The following is a 22694-nucleotide window of genomic DNA, read 5'->3' on the forward strand; positions in this document are numbered from 1 at the left end:
TTCTGCTACGATTATATCGAGGCTGGATTACGGAAATGCTCTCTATTTAGGTCTGCCTAAAACCTTGACTAATAGACTGCAGGTTGTCCTGAATGATGCAGCGCGATTAATCTTCAGGCTACCTAGACAAACTCATACTTCTCCTTTGCTGCTCAAGTTACATTGGCTTCCTATCGAGCAGAGAGCGGAGTTTAAGAGCTTATGTACGGTCCATAAAGCAATCTACGGACAGGCCCCGGCCTATATTAAAGAGCGCTTGAAGGTTTATAAGCCTAAACGAATTCTTAGGTCCTCTGATTCTCAGCTTTTGGTTTGCCCCCGATATAAGCTAGCAACCAAAGGTGGGAGATCCTTCTCGGTTCTGGTTCCACAGATATGGAATAAACTTCCAGAACCACTTCGTAGAGAAGTAAATCTCCTGCCTTTTAGGAAGCTGTTAAAAACGCTTCTATTTAGGGAGGCTTTTGGCTCACCTAATTAGCTGCTCTGAATGCCTTTCTTTTTTGCCTTTCATACGTTCTGCATTACTTTTGTTTGTCGTCGGTCTTGAGCGCCTAGAGACCTGTAGGTGAGTTGGCGCTATATAAACCGAAGTTAACAATAACAATAAAACACTACCCCCAGCACGACCCCCTACACTAAACAAACACGAGTGCACAACCCTAAACCCTAACACTACCCCAGCACGAACCCCTACACTACGCAAACACCACTGCACTACCCTAAACCCTAAAACACTACACCCAGCACGACCCCTGCACTGCCCAAACACCACTGCAATACCTTAAACCCTAAAACACTACACCAGCACGACCCCCTACACTACCCAAACACCACAGCACTACCCTAAACCCTAAAGCACTACCCCCAGCATGACCTCCTATGCTACGCAACCTCCTCTGGACTACCCTAAAACACAACCCGCTACACTACACACACACCACTGCACTACCCTAAACCCTAAAACACTACCACCAGCATAACCCCCTACACTACACAAACACCACTGCACTACCCTAAACCCTAAAACATTTCCCCAGTATGACCCCCTACACTACACAAACATCACTGCACTACCCTAAACCCTAAATCTACCCCAGCACGACCCCCTACACTAAACACACACCACTGCACTACCCTGAACCTTAAAACACTACCCCCAGTCCGACCTCCTACACTACCCAAACACCACTGCACTACCCTAAAACACTACCCCCAGCACGACCCCCTACACTACCCAAACACCACTGCATTACCCTAAACCCTAAACGACTACACCCAGCATGACCCCCTTTACTACACAAAAACCACTGCACTACCCTAAGCCCTAAAACACAACACCAAGCACGACCCCCTACACTACACAAAGACCACTGCACTACCCCAAACCCTAAAACACGACCCCTACACTACACAAACACCACTGCACTACCCTAAACTCTAAAACACTACCCCCAAAAACGGCCTCCTACAATACACAAACACCACTGCACTACCCTAAAACTCTACACTACACAAACACCACTGCACTACCCTAAACCTTAAAACACTACCCACAGCACGACCCCCTACACTGCACAAACACAACAGCACTACCCTAAACCCTAAAACACAACCCCCAGCACAACCCCCTACACTACCCAAACACCACTGCACTACCCTAAACCCTAAAATACTACCCACAGCACGACCCCCTACGCTACCCAAACACCACTGCACTACCCTAAAACATGACCCACTACACAAACACCACTGCACTACACTACACCTTAAAACACGGCCTCCTACAATACACAAACACCACTGCACTACCCTAAACCCTAAAACTCTACACTACACAAACACCACTGCACTACCCTAAACCCTAAAATACTACCCACAGCACGACTCCCTACACTGCACAAACACAACAGCACTACCCTAAACCCTAAAACACAACCCCCTACACTACCCAAACACCACTGCACTACCCAAACAAAACTGCACTACCCCAAACCCTAAAACACGACCCCTACACTACACAAACACCACTGCACTACCCTAAACTCTAAAACACTACCCCCAAAAACGGCCTCCTACAATACACAAACACCACTGCACTACCCTAAACCCTAAAACTCTACACTACACAAACACCACTGCACTACCCTAAACCTTAAAACACTACCCACAGCACGACCCCCTACACTGCACAAACACAACAGCACTACCCTAAACCCTAAAACACAACCCCCAGCACAACCCCCTACACTACCCAAACACCACTGCACTACCCTAAACCCTAAAATACTACCCACAGCACGACCCCCTATGCTACCCAAACACCACTGCACTACCCTTAAACATGACCCACTACACAAACACCACTGCACTACACTACACCTTAAAACACGACCTCCCACACTACAAAAACACCACTGCACTACCCAAACCCTAAAACACTACCCCAGCACGACCCCGTACACTACACAAAGACCACTGCACTACCCTAAACCCTACAACACTACCACCAGCATGACCCCATGCACTACCCAAATAAAACTACACTACCCCAAACCCTAAAACACAACCCCTACACTACACAAACACAACTGCACTACCCTAAACCCTAAAACACTACCCCCCAAAACGACCTCCTACAATACACAAACACCACTGCACTACCCTAAACCCTAAAACTCTATGCTACACAAACACAACAGCACTACCCTAAACCCTAAAACACTACCCCCAGCACAACCCCCTACACTACCCAAACACCACTGCACTACCCTAAACCCTAAAACACTACCCACAGCACGACCCCCTACGCTACCCAAACACCACTGCACTACCCTAAAACATGACCCACTACACAAACACCACTGCACTACACTACACCTTAAAACACGGCCCCCCTCACTACAAAAACACCACTGCACTACCCAAACTCTAAAACACTACCCCAGCACGACCCCGTACACTACACAAACACCACTGCACTACCCTAAACCCTAAAGCACTACTACAAAAACACCACTGCACTACCCTAAACCCTAAAACACTACCCCAGCACGACCCCCTACACCACCCAAACACAACTGCACTACCCTAAAACACAACCCCCTACACTACACAAACACCATGGCACTACCCTAAACCCTAAAACACTACCCCCAGCATGACCCCCACACTACACAAACACCACTGCACTGCCCTGAAACCTAAAACACTACCCCAGCATGACCCCCTTCACTACAAAAAACACCACTGCACTACCCTAAACCCTAAAACACTTCACCCAGCATGACCCCTACACTACACAAACACCAGTGCACAACGCTTAACCCTAAATCTACCCCAGCACGAACCCCTTCACTACGCAAACACCACTGCACTACCCTAAACCCTAAAACACTACCCCCAGCATGACCCCTACTCTGCCCAAACACCATTGCAATACCCTAAACCCTAAAAGACTACCCCCCAGCATGACCCCCTACACTACCCAAACACCACTGCACTACCCTAAGCCCTAAAACAATACCCCCAGCACGACCCCCTACACTATCCAAACAACACCTGCACTACCCTAAACCCTAAAACACTATCCCAGCACGACCACCTACACCACACAAACACCACTGCACTACCCTAAACCCTAAAACACTACCCCAGCACGACACCCTACAATACACAAACACCACTGCACTACCCTAAACCCAAAAACACTACCCCCAGCATGACCCCCTACACTACCCAAATACCACTGCACTACCCTAAAACACAACCTCCTACACTACACAAACACCACTGCACTACCCCAAACCCTAACACACTACCCCAGCCAACCCCCTACACTACACAAAACACCACTGCTCTACCCCAAACCCTAAAACACTACCCCCAGCACGACCCCCTATGCTATCCAAACACCACTGCACTACCCTAAATCACGACCCCCTACACTACACAAACACCACTGCACTACCCTACACCTTAAAACACTACCCCAGCACTAACCCCCACACTGCAAAAACACCACTGCACTACCCAAACCCTAAAACACTACCCGCAGCACGACCCCTACACTACACAAACACCACTGCACTACCCTAAACCCTAAATCTAGCCCCAGCACGACCCCTACACTACACAAACACCACTGCACTACCCTAAACCCTAAAAACTACCCCTGCATGACCCCAACACTACCCAAACACCACTGCACTACCCTAAACCCTAGAAAAGTAACCCCCACCCCATGCCCAGTCCCCCATAACTCTCACTCCTCGTGGTTCCTCTCTCCTCGTGGTCCCTGCTTCAATTTGTCTCTGAGGGGCGGTGCAAGTCGTTGTGAGGAAACGGAGCAGCCTCTGTTTCCTTACAACGATGTGGATCGTCTACATTTTTTAGAATGCATGGTCATTTACCATACATACCTTTACAACGAAATTCGTTGTAAAGGCATGCGTGGTAGATAACCATGTGCTCTAAAAAAATGCGTAGTAATGACTTTGCGATGTACAACGCATCTGTGGTAATCCAAGCGTTGTAATGGTATCGCAAAGTAAAAAAGTCATTGTAACAGCTGTTTACCAATCGAAGCTGGCCCCTGTTCTTCAGTGAGTTGTTTATTTGATAAATTAGGGGGAAGGAATGTGTTTTCTTTACCGAAAAGTGCATTCCCGGCTGTTTTATTGTGAAATTGTCCACGTTGCTTGATTTCACTTCCAGTAAGAGAGTGTAAGTTGTTTGGATCTAAAGGAGTTCTGTTGTTGGACGGGGCTGGCACGACACATCATCAGAAAACACAGCTAATGGGGAGCGTCCTTCCCGTAGTGTGGCGCAGTGCCATGAGAGGTCAACGAGTGTGCGTCCAACCGCAGGATGACTGTACCGCGTGACCCATGTGCCGCCTCCAGGGTACGGAAGGCAGTAGCGTCATCCATCGCAGGTCCTCAGGGAGACCGTTGTAGCACTAATTCTACATTTTGGAACTAGGGTATATGGCATATATATAAAACAAATTTAAATTTACAGAAACACACAGTCACTGGAACGATGTCATCAGTGATGTCATGAATGATGTCACTGACCATGTCATGAATGATGTAATATGTGACGTCATCATCAGTGCATTGTGAGGGTGCGAGTTATAGTTAGCTGAACTATAACGCCAGAATGTCTATGGTTTTGTACGAGTGAAATGTCCAACTAACTCTAACGTTCCTGAAACCTATGTTTTTTTCAGTGAATTCCTATGGTTTTTTAAATACTAATTTCTAACTATAATGTGCCTGAAACCTATGTTTTTTAGTGAAGATATATATATATATGTTCCCAAGGAATGCCCTGCATTCAGAGACGCACTCCTCCAGCTCGTGAGGTTCACAACCATTTATGAACAAGGAACAGGATTACAGCTCCGATTTTTCTGTCCATTTTGCCTTACGCGTTTCAAAGCGTCCACACTCTTTCTTCAGAGACAATTTAAAAACTCAACAGTTCTCTTGGAATCCCACACTTCTTGCGTGCATTAACTGATTTGAGGCTTCCGGTGTGCCCCGCTTTATAGAATTTAAATATGATGCATGCCAGTACCGGTAGTTTTTATTTCATAATGATTTTTTAACTCCAGTGGTTGTGAGTATTTCAAATCGTTTTTTGGACCAATTATTCCCCTCAAGTGGGTCTCAGGGCTGTGAGCTTGTTCCGCAATCCAGACATCAGCGGCGCCGTCCTCACAGCCATGATGATTCATGGCAGACAAACCCTTGTAACCTTTGTAGTTGGTGCGACCTCTGGATCTACCATGTATACATCTTCCCAAAGAATGCCCTGCAGTCAGAGAAGCACTCCTTCAGCTGGTGAGTTTCACAACCATTTATTAACAAGGAACAGGATTACAGCTCCGATTTTTCTGTTGATTTTGCCTTACGCGTTTCAGAGCATCCACGCTCTTTCTTCAGAGGCAATTGAAAAACCCAACAGTTCTTTTGGAATCCCACAGTTCCCCGCGTGCATTAATTGATTTGAGGCTTCCGGTGTGCCCCTCTTTATAGAATTAATTATGATGCATGCCGGAACTTGTAGTTTTTATTTCATAATGATTTTTGACCTCCAGTGGTTGTGAGTAGCTTCAAATCGTTTTATGTACTAATTATTCCCCTCCAGTGGGTCTCAGGGCTGTGAGCTTGTTCTGTAATCCAGACATCAGCTGCACCGTCCTCACAGCACAGAAATACTCCTGACCACTGGAGGTCAAAAACCATTATGAAATAAAAACTACAAGTTCAACATGAGTACAATGTCATGTGAACAAGGCTCGAATGAGCCGAAACATTATGGCGACATCAGAGGAATAAAGATTTAATTTTCACTACCTTCTGGTCCGTGTCCGTGGTTAAAGAAGGAATCTGCGAGTTTGACATGGAGAAGAGTGATATATTTGGTTGGTTGTTTCACGTGGCTAAACAAGGGACCCTCTCCGATTCTGAGACAACGCGTAAAGTGAAGCTTGTTAATTCTGGAAGGAAATACAGTGTTTGACCCCCCCTGAACCTGCACGGAGCACGCAGAGATCGGAGTAGGAACTGCTGAATCCGGGTTTGGAGGACGCGGAGGACACAGGAACCAGTCCGGGCAGAAGACAACAGGTATTCAGGGGTGGAGAGAAGTGCACACGGGGGAAAGTGGTATCAAACTGTTTTCATAACCGCCAGCCAGGGCCCGTGGAGGGAGTTCCGTGGGGCGGTAAGGCAGGGCGGGGGAGGGGCAGGGTGGGGGGTTCTAAAAACCAGAATATGGATAATTGCAGGTAAGTAAACAATTAAATAAATAAAACGAATTTCATAGCGTGCGCTGCATCGCATTTTGCCGCCTTACCGCCCCACGGAACTCCCTCCACGGGCCGCGGCTGATAACCGCTAAGCCAGTTCAAAGCAACCAAACCTCATAAATATGTCGGCCGACATTGTACGAGATAGGGAGGCAGCAGCCATGACCATGTTTTCTGACAGCCTCCCGATACCATCAAATATTCGAGACAAAAGCAATACAGAAAGGAACAAGCAAGACAGTCCCGTTAAAGACAAATATAAAATTTTAGAAAAAAAGTTATGCAGAGAGCAGAGCAAGTGGTGGGAATCGAGATCCCTCCAAAGGTATATTGACGTAAATCAGATCCCAAGGGGACTGAGGATTCTGATGGCCCCTAGTAATGAAAACCCTAACCCAGACCTCATGAAAGTGTGGGCTGAGAGTAATCTTGAGTCTTTGCGGAGACTGGTCCTAATTCTCATTAGGTACACAGACATCAACCGGGCACAATTGCTCAAAGAGATTGCGGAAATAAATGAGGAATTATACAAAATTGAGCTAAAGGAGGAAAAACACAAACTGATTAATGACATGACGCTGAGACTCAAGAAAGAGGAGGCAAAAATCATGGAAAGGAAGGCATTCAAATTTCAAAGGGACCGAAACGATTACGAGCTGGGGCAAATTTTTACATTTGCCAAGAAATATGACGCCTTACGAGTTTCCAAATATAGAGCCTCGGAATATCCTAAAGTCCCCAATAGAAACAAGAACACTGCTGAAACATCTCAATCTGACATGAGTTCAATGGGGGGCAGTGATTCGAAGTTGCACAGCATGAGGGAAAATTTCCAAATACCGAAACCATCACCAGGGGAAGAGATACATTGTTTTTATGCCACGAAAGAAGACAAACTTTCCGCCCAAGACCTCAAAGAAACAACAGCGAAAGTTTGCCAACTAAAAGCGTAGGCAGAGGAGTAAAGCCAGCATGAGGCACTCAAAATTACAACAAGAAGATGGGAGGGGGACAGTGGACAAAGAAATAAGGACCGAATTTGATACAAACAGAACTATTGTAAACCTAACGCAAGTGAAATTAACAAATGATGAAGAAAACATCTTGAAGTTAGGTCTTTTGTTCGCCCCAGAAATAGACTTTGATTACGCTTCCACCAGACTGGAAATTTATAAAGCTGTTAGAAAATTAAAATTGAGGATATTCCACGCGTTAAATAAAATCCATACTGAGGTGAGAGATAGGGGAGAAGCCAGTGGCTTGACCCAATCAGATGCCCCTATCCTCTTGCAGGAACTATGGGAGACAGAAGGTGCTGGATATGAGGAATCTTATCAGCAATGCAATACGCCGACAGGTGATAATATATGCTCACAACAAACCACACTGTCGACACCTTACCCTGTATCTACATTTAACCCTATAACACCCCGGGATTTATTGGATGTCATCCATGAAAATGTCACAGATCAAATCAAAAAATTGTACAAGGAAACTCAAAATTAAGCGGCGTAAATACAGCAAACAGAATCAACAATATGAGACCCTTATCCAGAAATTGAAATCAGAGAAGAAATTGATTATAAGGAGCAGTGACAAAGGAGGAAACATTGTACTCTTGACACGTGAAGAATACGACAGGGAGGCATACTCTTAACTTAATGACAGTGAATGTTACTCACGGACCACACCTATGGCTATGAAGGAAGCCCATAAAGATTATTACAAAAAATTGATGACACGGAAAAACAAATGACTGATCACTGAGGATAAATACAAATTTCTGAAAAATCACAATCCGTTAACCCTATCCATATACTTTATCCCCAAAATCCATAAAGACATTAACAAACCACCTGGAAAACCTATCATATCTGCCAAGGATGGTTCCTGGAGAAGACATCAGTTTATATAGATTATTTTTTAAAGGACTATGTAAAATCTTTGCAGTCTTATGTAAAGGACACAGGGGACTTTTTACGCAAAATCAGTCAAGTGGTCTGGAGGGAGGGTTACTGGATGTTAGCATTAGATGTTACATCCCTCTATACCAGTATTAGACACAACAACGGTATACGAGCAGCACAGTACTATCTATCTCAAAGGCCAAAACAATACAAGGAGCATATTGACATGTTGCTCGAGTAGTTAGAACATTGCCTCAAGAATAACAATTTTATGTTTAATAATCTTATATATCAACAAATTAGGGGCGTAGCCATGGGGGCCAGTTTCCTTCCCAGCTACGCCTGTCTCCATATGGGCAGCTGGGAGGAACTGGTCCTCAGGCACCAATTTGGAAAAATATTTGATGACAACATTATTGTTTGGCTGCGATATATCGACGATTTATTTGTATTATGGGACGGCACTAAACAACAGGCAGAGGAATTTGTAGCAGGAATTCATGCAAATGATCTGAACCTTCATTTTACTGTCACTTTGAGCCAAACATCCATCACATTTCTAGATACTGAGGTATATATACATAACAATCGAATTGAGACAAGGCTTTATAGAAAGGAAACCTCTGGAAATTCTACTCTACATGCTAGTAGTGCACATCCTGCACACCTCATTAGCAGCATCCCATATGGGGAGATGATACGCCTCAGATGGATTTGTAGCAACAAATCAGATCTGAGGGAGGCACAGAAGTATAGTAAACAAAGATTTTGTAAGAGGGGATACTCAGATAAAGTTCAGCAGCGCCGTCATGAAATCCATGAGACACAGTAGAGATGAGCTTTTAATTGATAAAAAGGAGGTGGTCCACAATGTACTTCAAGATGGAACTATAGACAACGTAAGTGTCGGAAGCGAGATTAACCCATTTAGAATTATTATGGGTTACAGCAGACAACATTCTAGCCTCCACAGAATAATCAGTAAGAACTGGCCTACAATATTGAGTAACCCAGTGATTGGACCCACATTACCACCTAGGGTGTCAATCACACATAGCAGGGCCCCCTCTATGAGGGACATGTTAGTCAACACCAGTCCCGAAACAATTGAGAAGACTACTTGGCTGCAGACAAACAGCGTTTTTATTAAGTGTAAAACCTGCAAGGCATGCCTCCATGGAGTTAACACCAAAACGTACAGAAACCCCTTTAGTGATAAGGAACATAAGATCCATAAGCTCCTCATGTGCAAAACTGAATATGCTATATACGTACTTAAATGTCCATGCGGGCTTCAGTACGTGGGAAGCACAAAGTTACCTGTACACAAGCGTATTTTGCAACATCTTTGTGCTATTTCCAACCAAGACAATACATATCCTGTGGCACGACATTTCAGGGAGTGTCACAACAGTAGCAATGAGGGGCTTAAATACTACATGGTGGGCGCAATTTCACCTAGTAGAAGGGGTGGTGACAGGGAATCCAAACTGCGTAGATTAGAGACAAGATACATTCTCCAGTTTGATTCCAAAACCCCTTGGGGGTTAAATGCCACGGAGGACTTACACACTTGTGTGGGAAAACAGACAATATCAGCGGGTTCTATCTGTGTATTTTCAGACATATACACAATATATGAATATGTAATTTGAACCTCTTTTAACCTGCCATCTTAACATGGATGTGTTATTATAAATTTGCCTTACGGGCACTGTCTATATTTATATATATATTTATATCCTTATATTTATTTATATTTTTATATATAAATCAGTGTGTGTAATTTCATATACCTGTGAACAACTATTTACAGTTGTGACAGGGACCCACACTCTCCAGAGGTCATTTTGGAGTAACACGATGGGGGAATTCAGGTATAAGACATTTCATCAACATTTCAGTGGTATATACCTATTACACAGTTTTAGAACCTAACATAGAATATTTTAGAACCCAGGGTGTAGTACAGCAGCAAGGCCACACACCTGACATTAACATTGGGTAGCTCTTACACTGTAACAAACTGTAAGTCAAACAGTAACTGTCGAAGAGGAATCATTCAAGTTGTTTAACAGTCACTTTAATCAGGCTTTATTCATCACAAAGGAAAAGTTCTTACACGCACAGATAGCTGCTACATAGACATTAATTGTAAATTACCAATGCAGGAAACACTTGATAAGGGGATTCAACCCGGAACACAATAATTTATTGTTTCAGTTAGTGTTGTACAATATATGTATATAATCCATGGTGGGCAATCATAACACTAGCCTCAAGAAAGAGGGTTGTGAATCCAGTATTAAGAATTTATGCCGATATTGATGCAAAGAAAGTACAACAGTATGCTTACATTGTTCATGCACACACAGAGTCAGATGCATGAACAAACTGTTTTAACCTATTGGTTTTTTACCTCTTTAATTTTTAAACATGGATTTTTAAACATAGATTTTAATGTTCAATTACATGCATTTGGTTTTAAATTTCATAATACCGAAAGAAAATGGACTATTATTAACTTTTTTAGGTCTATGGGCGCTCCGCTCACGTGATTGTTGGTTATTTGCACTGGTCACTTTAAAAATGAAAGCTCAACATGAGTACAATGTCATGTGAACAAGGCTCGGACGAGCCGAAACGTTATGGCGACATCAGAGGAATAAAGATTTAATTTGCGCTACCTTCTGGTCTGTGTCCGTGGTGAAAGGAGGAATCTGCAAGTTTGACACGGAGAAGAGTGAGATATATATATCTATCCCAACAAAGAAGTAGCCCAGAAGAGAAGTGGCCGCAGGCAGTTTATTTTGTTCCCCTTTTATTTGTGGCGAACTTGCAAGCTGGTCACAGAAAGAATTCAGCATTCACTTATAAACAGATGGAGGGCATCCACGATGCACTGTTATATATAAAGTCCCGCCCATGTGGGCGTGGCCACTCCTGTGGCTTCTTGGATCTCGTAGTGCAAATAGAGCTACTTCTTCGTTGGGATATTAGCAGCTTAGTCCAGCCGCAAGGAGAGGCCCGCTACTGGTGAGCAGGCTTGGGGTAACAGGTGAGGCTGACTCCATGAGATGCAGGGTGTGAGTGCTAGTCCGGTGCAAACACGAAGTTCCCTGTGTCAACTGTCAAAGCGGGGCTGTGCTGCAGCAGTTTTCAACACTAAACCACTGGGGTAGCACTCGTTTTTTAATTTTTACTGCTCGAATGGTACTGGACTCACTGGAGTAATACCTATTTGCACTACGAGATCCAAGAAGCGACGGGAGTATATATATATATATATATCTTTAAAAGTTCAATAAATCAATCACTTGGAGTATGTACTAGCACCAGAAGATAGTTTATTCCAGTAATGCGTGTCACTTGCACATATATATATTGAGGATCCAAAGTATCGGAAAAGAGAGTTAAGTGTGGAGTATATTACCTACTGGCGGTCGCCAGTAGGTAGTTATAGTTAGGACCTATTTTCCACAGGAAATTCGCAACATTCTATTCCCAAAAGCGTATGGCCCGCTCCGGTCCGCTCCTTTCTTGAAAGTTTCGGGGTGATTCGTCAAGCCGGGGCCGATTAAAAAAAAAGAAAAAAATATATATATATATATATATATATTCACAGAAAAAAGCCAATGATTACAGGGATGTTATAGTAAGGAGTAAGCATTTAAAAAAACATAGAAATTAACTGAAAAACACACAGGCGTCAGGGACATTATAGTTAGGAATCAGCATTTAAAAAACCTTAGAAATTCACAGAAAAAATCACAGGTTACAGGAACATTATAGTTAGGCTGACATTTCACTTGTACAAAACGTGCAAATCAGCCGTTGTAGCTAGCTGAGCTAACTATAACTTGCGGCCCCACAATGCACCGCTGATGACGTCACATATTACATCACTCATGACATGGTCATTGACATTGCTCATGACATCTCAAATGACATTACTGATGAAATCATCCACATAATCTCTCATGCATCTACTCACACCCCAATATAACTTTTCATATACCCACTCCAAATTTGAGCCATTTTCAAAGCCATAATGACCAGCAACCCTGCCTATTTAGCAGACAAGCTCACCATCTCTGGTGATCCTCGACGCGCCCACAGCCAGAACCCCATCAGACTTCGGACAAAGAAGTGTGAAAGAGAAAAAACCTGGCAGCAGGTCGTTTTCCTACATGCACAGAGGAACTGGACCAGCATCTGTGTATCTACAAGCAATGCTTAATTTGTAAAAGAACGAGTGCTGGTGCCCACGGCCAGTGCTATTAAATGTGGGTGTGTCAACTCCTGAGGCTGCTAGTCTTCATACCACCTCATGTCTTTTTAATTCAGTGCCAGAAACTCCCTGCCCCATTATCTCACTGTTCCAGGTTCCTGCTTTCTCCCCTGGGGACGACTTTTATGTGTTTCTGGTCCTTCTTTTTTTCCCTTCATGTATTTTTCCTTCTTTTGCTCTCAGTAAACGTCTGATGAGGAAAAATAAATGCCGGACTCCAGAAAAAAGTGTTGGTGGTCCCCATCGGCAACCACCTGCTCACATTAAGCAGTATTCCTAAGGATCATCCCAACACTGCCCCAGTTTCGGGAAGAGATGAAGACTTAACTCCATAAAGAACTATACATCACAATGCAGAAACCAGCCAATCACCAACTACCTCTCCCACCACTCATTGACTGCATGCTTGCCAATGACCATTTACTGTACTGCGCTGTATTTTGTCTAGATTTGTACTATACAAATACCACATGAATACATATATTATATAGTATATATCTATATATATCTATATTTACTAGAATATGGTGCAGCCCTGCGTTTCCCCCTGTGCTGGCACTAAATATAGGTGCCTAGCTCCAATGCAGGCAACCTTGCACCATAGTGCAAGGTTGCCTGTGTTGAGGGGAAGATAGTTTATGTGCAGGAAGGTCCCCCTTCTTGCATATAAACAATCTTTAGATGCCGTTTTGTAACTTTCATGTGTGCTGCTCAATGCAGCACACATAGAAGTTGCAAAACTGCATTTTTTCAAATGATTGTTTATGTGAAGAAAGAGGGGCCTCCCTTCCAATCATTGGCAATTTGCTATTTCTATATGTGCTGCACAAAGCAGCGCACATGGAAGCAGCAAAAATTAGGAGAAATAAAGCCTTTCTCCTCGTTTCTCCTGTTTAAGACCAGGTTTTCCATCGTCTTAGTTTTGGCACTGCCTTCTGTTCATGCTACTCTTGTATATTGGGGCAGCGTCAAAATCAATGGGTGTTGTGGCGGAATGCCCACCACAACACCCATTGCCCGCCCCTTTCAGGCTAAGTTTAGAGTGAAAGAGGGCCTTATTTAAAAGGCAGCGTTAAGTCACTTTAAGTTGCTTAACGCTGCCTTTTCAATAAGGAAAAGCCCCTTTTGCCACCACAACGTCACTAAAAGTGACATTATGGTGGCGATAGGGGCTTGTAAATATGCCCCAAAGTCTCAAATGAAATGAATGGACAGTGGTTTGACCCGAGTGACATTAAAACAATGAACTGTCTTAAAAATGTGTTATTCATGCATCATGTCAACTGAGTTTAGGTCTGCAAACTGGTGCATCAGGCCTCACCGAAAGTCGTTGTAACAGCGTAAAAGATGCACTTTATCTCCACTCCGGTGCAGTTCACGGTATCTGTAGTATCACAGGAACTGGAAGTTACATCAAGACACGATTTGCAGGTCACACCGTTCAGCGTATCATTAGATGGAGGAACTGTAACAAAAATATAAGATCTGGTTTCATAGCAGACAACCTTTTTAAGCCTCTTAGTGCTCCGCCAATAAGCAAAGTGGTGATCCAAGTCCACCTTATGAATGTCTTGCTAAATACCCAGAGGTGGAATTGGCATACATTTAAACAAATTGAAGCAGTACCCAAGTGCATAATAGGCACCATATGAACATGAGTCTCACAGAAATGAATGTAATATTGCACCTACACAATTGCATTCAATAGTGGTGTAAGAGAAAGTGGTTTGCAAAGGGGAAATATAATGTCCTTTGTATAGAAATTAGAAGGTACATATGGTAACACACGTTAACACATCATTTACCCATGAGAAATGTATTACTTGGTGAATGTGTCACTTGTGTATATGTTCTTTAAGTACTTCATTATGTCTACAACATTGAATTTCTTGAAGTACCCTGTACAAATTCATATTGAGGAGCAGCAGAGAGCGGTACATTATGCGTAGGGGGAGTATTGTGCTGGTGACGCAAAATTGAACACTGCAGGTGTCAATTTTGAAGAGAGGCATTGCCCCCTTACCAGGTAGACCCTCATCTTAGGTAGGGCGCAGACATTTGTAGGCACACTCACCTACCTGTTTCTTTATAAATTAAGTTTGGATAATCTGGGTAATTCATTAACTCTCCTAAGCACACTTGAAGATAGTCCATATTTTAACTTCATTTTACTTAAACCAAAAAGTCCAGATGTAAAAATTCTGTCATACTTCTAGTAGCAACAATTCCTACCTCCGACCTGAATGCTGATAATGGGGCAACAACAGCCTTGTATGCTTTTTGCAAACTGCTTTCCTGAAGTGTCGACCCTTTCAGTTGTCCTTTAGTCCTGTATTTTGGAATCATGAAAGTAGACTGTCTTCTGGGCACTGCCTGTATTTTGGAATGTCAAATATATCACTCATGGACATAGGAAGAATTTTGGCAGTGGTAACAATGGCAGCCCAACACATATTTACCTAACTCACCATTTAACAAAACTTCTCAGTAGTTAATTGGCCATCGGATCTGGATCTTTTTTGGCTAATTTGGGCTGTGTAGGAGTTTTTGTACTCTCCTACCAATGCAGGCAGTCCATTATAATTAGTTGAACTCTTCCTGGAGTTCAAATTTATCTTCAGTTTCATCTTTAGTTTTAATATAATGTATCTACATACTGGATTCTGAAGAACCAGAACCAATTGGGCCTGGCGGCGCAGGGTACGCCTTAATCTCCTGGGTTCTCCTGCTTCAGCTAACAGAGACACGGGGACACTCTGTCGGTGTAAAAGATCAGATTTTATTAGCTGCAGCTAGTACAGTTGTCCTAGAAGTACACACGGTATGTTCTCAGGAGACTGCCACTTCACTCCGTGGCGCACAATCGTTTATAGTACATAGATAACATATACAACACACCTAAAACATACATAGAAGACCAATAAGGTAAGGTTAAAGAGAGAACATGTCCAATAGAAAAGGTTGAAAAACAAAGATATCGAGTAACTCGAAGAAGCCTCTCCTCCAACGGTGTTTGCCATCCCTCCCACAGGTTAAGGTATTAACATGTCTGTAACTGGTTTGCAGGTGGCAAGATACGTTTGTGTGTTTTGGAGGACAGTTGTGAAACAAGAGAATACGAGCGGAGGACAGCAAAGGCCAGAAGATAAGATAAGGTCAGGAGAGAATAGTGTGAAATAACAGATAGTTAAGACAGGGATTAGAAGAACCATACAGGGATTAGTGTACTCGGCCAGTCTCTAACACCAGCTTCGTAAACAGAGGCACAAGGCTATTTTTGACACAATATTGCAGGAAAAGCAGAAAAGACTTCGTTCGTTGTGCTGCCTGAGTGAGGGCAACACAAAGTGGCGGCAGAGCACAAAATAGCGGCTCAATGTGATCGTGATTGAAAATCGAATTTCCTCAGACCCTCCTTTTGCCAGAACTCAGGCAAGATACATAGACTCACGTCAATCTGAGTCGATGTCGATGGCCATGAGGTCATCAAGCTGTTGCTGTAACATCATTCTAATATTCTCTGTTCTTTGTGCCTTGGGTTTCGGGATGCACATAGTAGCGCAAAGGTCGCAGATGGCGGGACCACAGTGCATACAAAGGCAACAAGAGAAAATGATGGCTAAAACCATACCGAGGAATGTTAGCACCTTCCATCCCCATTTGGACAGTAGTCCCCAAAACCATCCCAATAACGACCAATCTCCTTCGTCCTGATGAATCGACTCAGAGATTATATGTAAATTAGAGATGGCCTGGTATACTGTCGGAACGTCATCAGGTATATAAATACAGCAACTCGATTTGATCAATTTACAGACTCCACCACGATCTGCAAGAATAACATCTAGGGCAACTCGGTTCTGTAAAGTCATAAGACGATCCGCTTGTAGTTCTGCTGTAATATTACTTAAAGCTCCTACAGTGATGTCTATGGTAGTCTCTACGACACGAACCAGTTGCCTCATATTCCTGCTGTTTGCCATAGGACCCCAAAAAGGAAGAAATCCCTTTAGGAAGTCTCCTCCCTCTTGACCTGCTGTGTCTTTGGAATCAATAATTTCTCTGCCATATCTGTTTTTATGAAAATTTGAAGAAGCAGTGTATGTAGGGGGAAGAAGAAAAGCTATATAGCAAGTTCCAGAAAAAACAGTCGGCAACCACGTATAGGCTCTATCGTGACAGATGAAATACGTGCCGTGAGATGGCACTAATGGCGGCGAATTCTGAGAGGAGTGGATATAATTATGGGAACAAAAGCTTTTTCTTTGTTCGGGGTCAGTAGTTTGACCATTGATTTGCAAACAGAAATTGCCTTGATGAGGTACAGTCCAAATGGGTGGAGATTTTCCTTGTTTAACCTTATACACTAAGACTTGTGATGTAATGAGTGACATTCCAATTGGCGTATGTGTCAAGAATTCCTGTCATGCGAGGGGAGGAAAACGGTAACCAGCGAAAACGGACTACATCTCCCAGGATGCTTAGCGGTTGAGAGGTTATGTAAACAGGAGAGCTGTTACATAACTCAAGGAAAACACGCCCTTATGTAAACAGGAGAGCTGTTACATAACTCAAGGAAAACACGCCCTTATGTAAACAGGAGAGCTGTTACATAACTCAAAGAAAACACGCCCTATAAAGGGAGGAACCGGGAGGTACAACGCTGTCGGATATTGTGTTTACACCGACGTACCTGCTTCGTGAAGAGCAGTGTTCCGGAGTGGTGCTCCAGAAAGGCAAGAACGGAGGTAGGTCGAGTCGTTACTCCCTGGGCCGTGTCTTGCCCCATCGTCACCTGTGAAGGACCCGGAAGCTCTACCGGTCAACCATTGAGCTTCGCTTTTTGACTCGGCTGAGTCAAAGCGCAGTGGCGCTTTTGCTGGTTGGAGTCGTAACTCCCAGCCCGACCAGAGATACAGGGACTGCCAGCTGTAAACGCACACCAGGAGGTGTTTGCCGCGTTACAGACTCGGAAGTCCACAGGATCGATCGAGCGGCTGCTCTCGGTTCAGTCTTCTTGCTTTTGATTGGGGTATCGGTGACGCATCACCAGGTGGTGACTCCGCGTCCCGGTGCAGTCTGAGGAAGAGGTTGAGCGGCTGCTCCCTTCAGGTAGAGACCCCGGCTGGGTGTTTCCCTGACTCCTCGATTCTCCCCAACACTCTTCGTGCCCCTCACAGCCTACCGATTGGCATTGTCGGCCATTTCATTTCTGCCCTCTGTTGGCATACGCCGGGATCGGCGTATATGCAGAGGACGGTTAGGACCATCCGTGCTGTGGGCTGGTAACGTACTTAGCCTGGAGGATTCCAGTGACTATAACTTTTGTTTATTCTTTGTATTATTTTTGCCTTCATTAAAATAACTAACCCTTCACAAGTGGTTGCGTCCTCATTATCGTGTCTGTTAAACGATCCTGAGACGTTCAGGGCGTTACAGTATGCTTTTCTTTCATCGACAGCAATTTTGCTATTTTCCATGATTTTAGCCATAGCTACCATTCCCTTTATCAATGAACTATGACTAAAATCTGGCCCACCAATATAAGAACTGACAGGTCGTTTAAATCGGCTTTGATAGGCGTTAGAGAAAATTACAAAATAAGCACAAGCAGAACCTTCATAAGAGAATGGAAGGACTAAATATGGCATCCCTTTTTCTGTGGTATGAGGCATTAATCCACACACCCAACAATCAGTTGTATTAATTACTAATTGGTGTTGTTGTAATAATTGAATAAACAAATTATTGTTGTATTCGATTCTTCTAACGAGTTCATGTTGAGGAAGTGTATGAAAGAGATGCGGAGAGATAGTGGAATAAGAAGGCACAGAGATAGAAGGGACAACTTTTTGCTGCATGGCATAAACAATCCAACCTATACACACCAATAAAATACACAATAATGTAAAAACACATAAAGTTATACTACAGCGACTGTATATTATTTTACAATGATTGTTTTTCATTTTGTTCTTTCTCTCTCTTTCGCCTAATGTAGTTTCCATCTTCTAAATGGATGCTCACGGCAATCTTCCTTAATCACTTGATCACGATTGTCTGCCGTCCTATGACACTGCAAGTCCTGCAGGCCTATTGCCACTACTCAGGTCACAACCAAGACTCCTACAGTGACCCTGCAACTGGGATAGAAAGTACATAGAAGAGAGATTTTCAATTTTTTTTCTTCAGTCTGGGTCTCAAATCGTAATGGATTTTATCAGGTACAGTCTGATCCTGAAACAATGTTCGTGGATTTGTGGTGTTCAGACGAAAATGTGATGGTACAGCTTCTTGGAGAATGTCGTTGTTTTCTTTTTCCGACAGTGTTCCATTCAAGCGTACATCACTAAAGGGTACAAATCGTGGAACCTTCTCGCTTTCAGAGTCACTTATACCCTTACGGACCCACTGATCAAAGGGCAAAGGCAAAGGAACCTTCTTGCAGTGCACACCGTGAATCCAGTTTTTCTTTCCTTCAAACTTCACTGCTGTACGAGTTGTCAGGAGGACCTGACGGGGCTCTCTCCAGCGAGGCTCCAAATTCTTCGTCCTTTGAAAATTCTTCACACAAACCCAGTCACCTGGTTGGATGGAATGACCTGAGTCTGTGGAGGCCTCTGGCAGAGCGCTCTGAACCTGTTGATGAAGAACACGTAATTTAGTTGTAAGGTCGTGCAAGTAATCAATCAACATTGGGTATGGCAAGTCTGAATACTTTTTAGGGCGAGTGACTCCCCATATATTAGCTGGGTGTCCAAAAACTACCTCATAAGGGCTAAGTTCCAAACGAGAATGCACAGCCGTTCTGGTAGATAGAAGAGCCAAAGGTAGTGCATCGGGCCAACTAAGGCCTGTACTAGCCTGCACTTTCGCAAGCTTAAGCTTTAAAGTACCATTGTAGCATTCCACTAGACCCGCTGACTGTGGATGGTTTGCCGCATGAAACTTCTGTCTTATACCAAGACCTGCACAAACCTTTTGCATGACTTGGCCCACAAATTCACTCCCATTGTCACTCCAGACAATGCGCGGTAAACCAAATCTAGGGAAAAACTCTTTTAGAAGTACTTTGGCTGTAGATAAAGCAGTATTATCTTTCAGGGGGTAAGCCTCTATCCGTCGGGAAAAGGCACATACCACCACTAGAACATATTTGAGATTGTTGCATCGTTCCATGTGAATGTAATCGATTTGCAACACCTCAAATGGATAGGTCGGAGGAGCAAAGTGACCTGCTGGAGTTGGGGTTCCCTTTCCCGGATTATACATTAAGCAAATAATGCAATGTTTCACTATATTGTCTGCACACTTCGGTATTCCTTCGTTTTGCCATACTGGAGCCAGAAGCTTGCATATTCCTTTCGCACTTAGGTGGGCTGGACCATGCACCATAGTAACTATAGGTAGTACATAAGCGTCTGGTAACAGCCAACGTTGGTGTTCGGACAATTCCACCCAACACCCCATCTCATCTAACATTCCTGTACTTTCTTTCCACCTACTCAATTCTTTCTCTGTAGCCTCTTCTTGAATTGATTTCACACTTTCTACTGTATCCTCATACATTCCTCTCTCTTTGACCCAATTTGCAGGGCCTGCAACATACATGCGACTTGTAGCATCTCTGGCTGTCTTTTTCGCTACTTCATCCGCAAATGCATTCCCGCGACCAACATCTCGTCAACAATCTTCTTATGTGCGCTACACTTCACAATTGCTATCTAGGTAGGCAAAGCAAGTGACTCAAGCAGATCAGTCACCAACTGACCATGTTGTATCTTAGTGCCGTGGGAAGTAAGGAATCCCCTTTCTTTCCACAAACGTCCAAAATTGAACGCCACACCAAAAGCATACTGACTGTCGGTGTACACGTTCACTCTTTTTCCTTTGGATAACACACACGCTCTGGTTAGGGCTATCAGTTCAGCTGCCTGAGCTGAATTATGTCTGATGCGTGCTGTTTCCACGACTGTATGCAAGGTAGTAACAGCATAGGCTGAAGTTGTCTCTCCATTAGGAAGCTTAAAACAAGAACCATCTACCCATAGCGTTCCATCCGGATTCACTAATGGTGTATCTGTTAAGTCAATTCTACCATTTGTCTCTTCCTCAGTACGAAAGAAACAATCATGTTGTTCCTGAACACCCTTCTCTTCTGGAAGAGGCAACAGAGCAGCTGGATTTAAAGTATTACATCGTTTGATGTGCACGTGACTAGCCAAAAGTGTCAGCTCGTATCCAGACAAACGAGCACTCGTAAGATGCTGTGTTTTTGTTCTGTTTAGCAAAGTATCCACTGCATGTGGCACCATAACAATAAGAGTATTATCTAGCACCACTCCAGCAGACGGATGTATGTCATTACAACGCACACTTTTACAACGCATGCACTTACAACGCATTTTTTACAACGCAACATCCACTACAACGCATTCCATTACATAGCATGACACTACAACGCATTTTTAAAAACTACCTTTACAACGCATTCCATTACATCGCATACTACCTTTACAATGCATACCATTACAACGCATAATATTAAATTGCATTTAAGGTAAGTATTGGATAGTATAGGGGTAAAAATTACTATTCTAACTCCAGGGGGTGCAACAGTAGGGTAAGTGTTGGATTGCGTTGTAATGGTATGCGTTGTAAAGGTAGTATGCGATGTAATGGAATGCGTTGTAAAGGTAGTTTTTAAACATGCGTTGTAGTGTCATGCGATGTAATGGAATGTGCTGTAGTGGATGTTGCGTTGTAAAAATGTCGTTGTAAGTGTAGTGCGTTGTAATAGTTGCGTTGTAAAGGTTGTTCACCCCAGCAGACTGTTGGATAGAAATTGCTGCTGCTGCTGTCGCTTTGAGACAAATAGGCAATGCTTTAGCTACTGGATCTAACATAGCCGAAAAATAGGCACATGGCCGCTGTTTATCTCCAAATCGCTGTGTTAAAACTGACAACGCACAACCTTCTCTTTCATGAACGTAGAGCGTAAAAGGCTTACTGTAATCAGGAGTACCTAGTACAGGAGCAGAACACAGAGCAGCACGTAAGTCAGTAAAGCTCCTCTGACACTCGTCAGTCCATGGAAGCGGCTGAGGCGTATCTTTCAAAGTGAGTGCCAACAAAGGTTTGGCCAAAAGAGAGAAGTTAGGGATCCCCTGCCTACAATAGGAAGTAATGCCCAAAAAGGCACGTACCTCTCTTTGTGTGTATGGCACCGACAATTGCGCAATAGCTTGGATACGTTCTGGGGTTAATCGTCTTCCCTCCTTTGATAAGAGATGACCCAAGTAGGTAACCTCTCGGCGAACATATTGTAGCTTAGAAGGTGAAACCTTATGATTAAGATTGGATAAGTGTCGCAACAATGCAACCGTCACATTCTTACATATATCCTCTGAATCAGCAGCGATTAACAAATCGTCCATGTACTGAATGAGAGCAGCACCAGACGGCAAAGAAAAAGCATCAAGATGACATTTCAAAGCTTGACTGTAAATAGAGGGACTTTCACAATAGCCTTGAGGTGCGCGCTTAAACCGGAAGCTTCGGCTTCCAAGAGAGAAGCCAAAAATATCCCTACTCTCTTTGGCAATGGGAATACTAAAGAAAGCATTTTTCAGATCGATAACAGAAAACCAAACCGCTGTAGAAGGTATCATCGTCA

At 43.6% G+C, this 22694-nt stretch overlaps 1 protein-coding gene across 2 annotated transcripts in view; it reads right to left on the bottom strand.

Annotated features, from left to right (window-relative positions):
• LOC146808878 (phospholipase A2 inhibitor and Ly6/PLAUR domain-containing protein-like) overlaps positions 1-22694 on the bottom strand; it is a 671205-nt gene that overhangs the window by 190090 nt on the left and 458421 nt on the right. For both annotated transcript variants that reach the window (XM_085615690.1, XM_085615689.1), the window contains exon 4: positions 14340-14483. In XM_085615690.1, the coding sequence (XP_085471816.1) occupies positions 14340-14483 (144 nt within the window). The remainder of the gene's footprint in view (positions 1-14339; positions 14484-22694) is intronic.

This window comes from Triturus cristatus, chromosome 7 (assembly GCF_964204655.1).
Source record: "Triturus cristatus chromosome 7, aTriCri1.1, whole genome shotgun sequence".
In the NCBI taxonomy this organism is placed as follows: domain Eukaryota; kingdom Metazoa; phylum Chordata; class Amphibia; order Caudata; family Salamandridae; genus Triturus; species Triturus cristatus.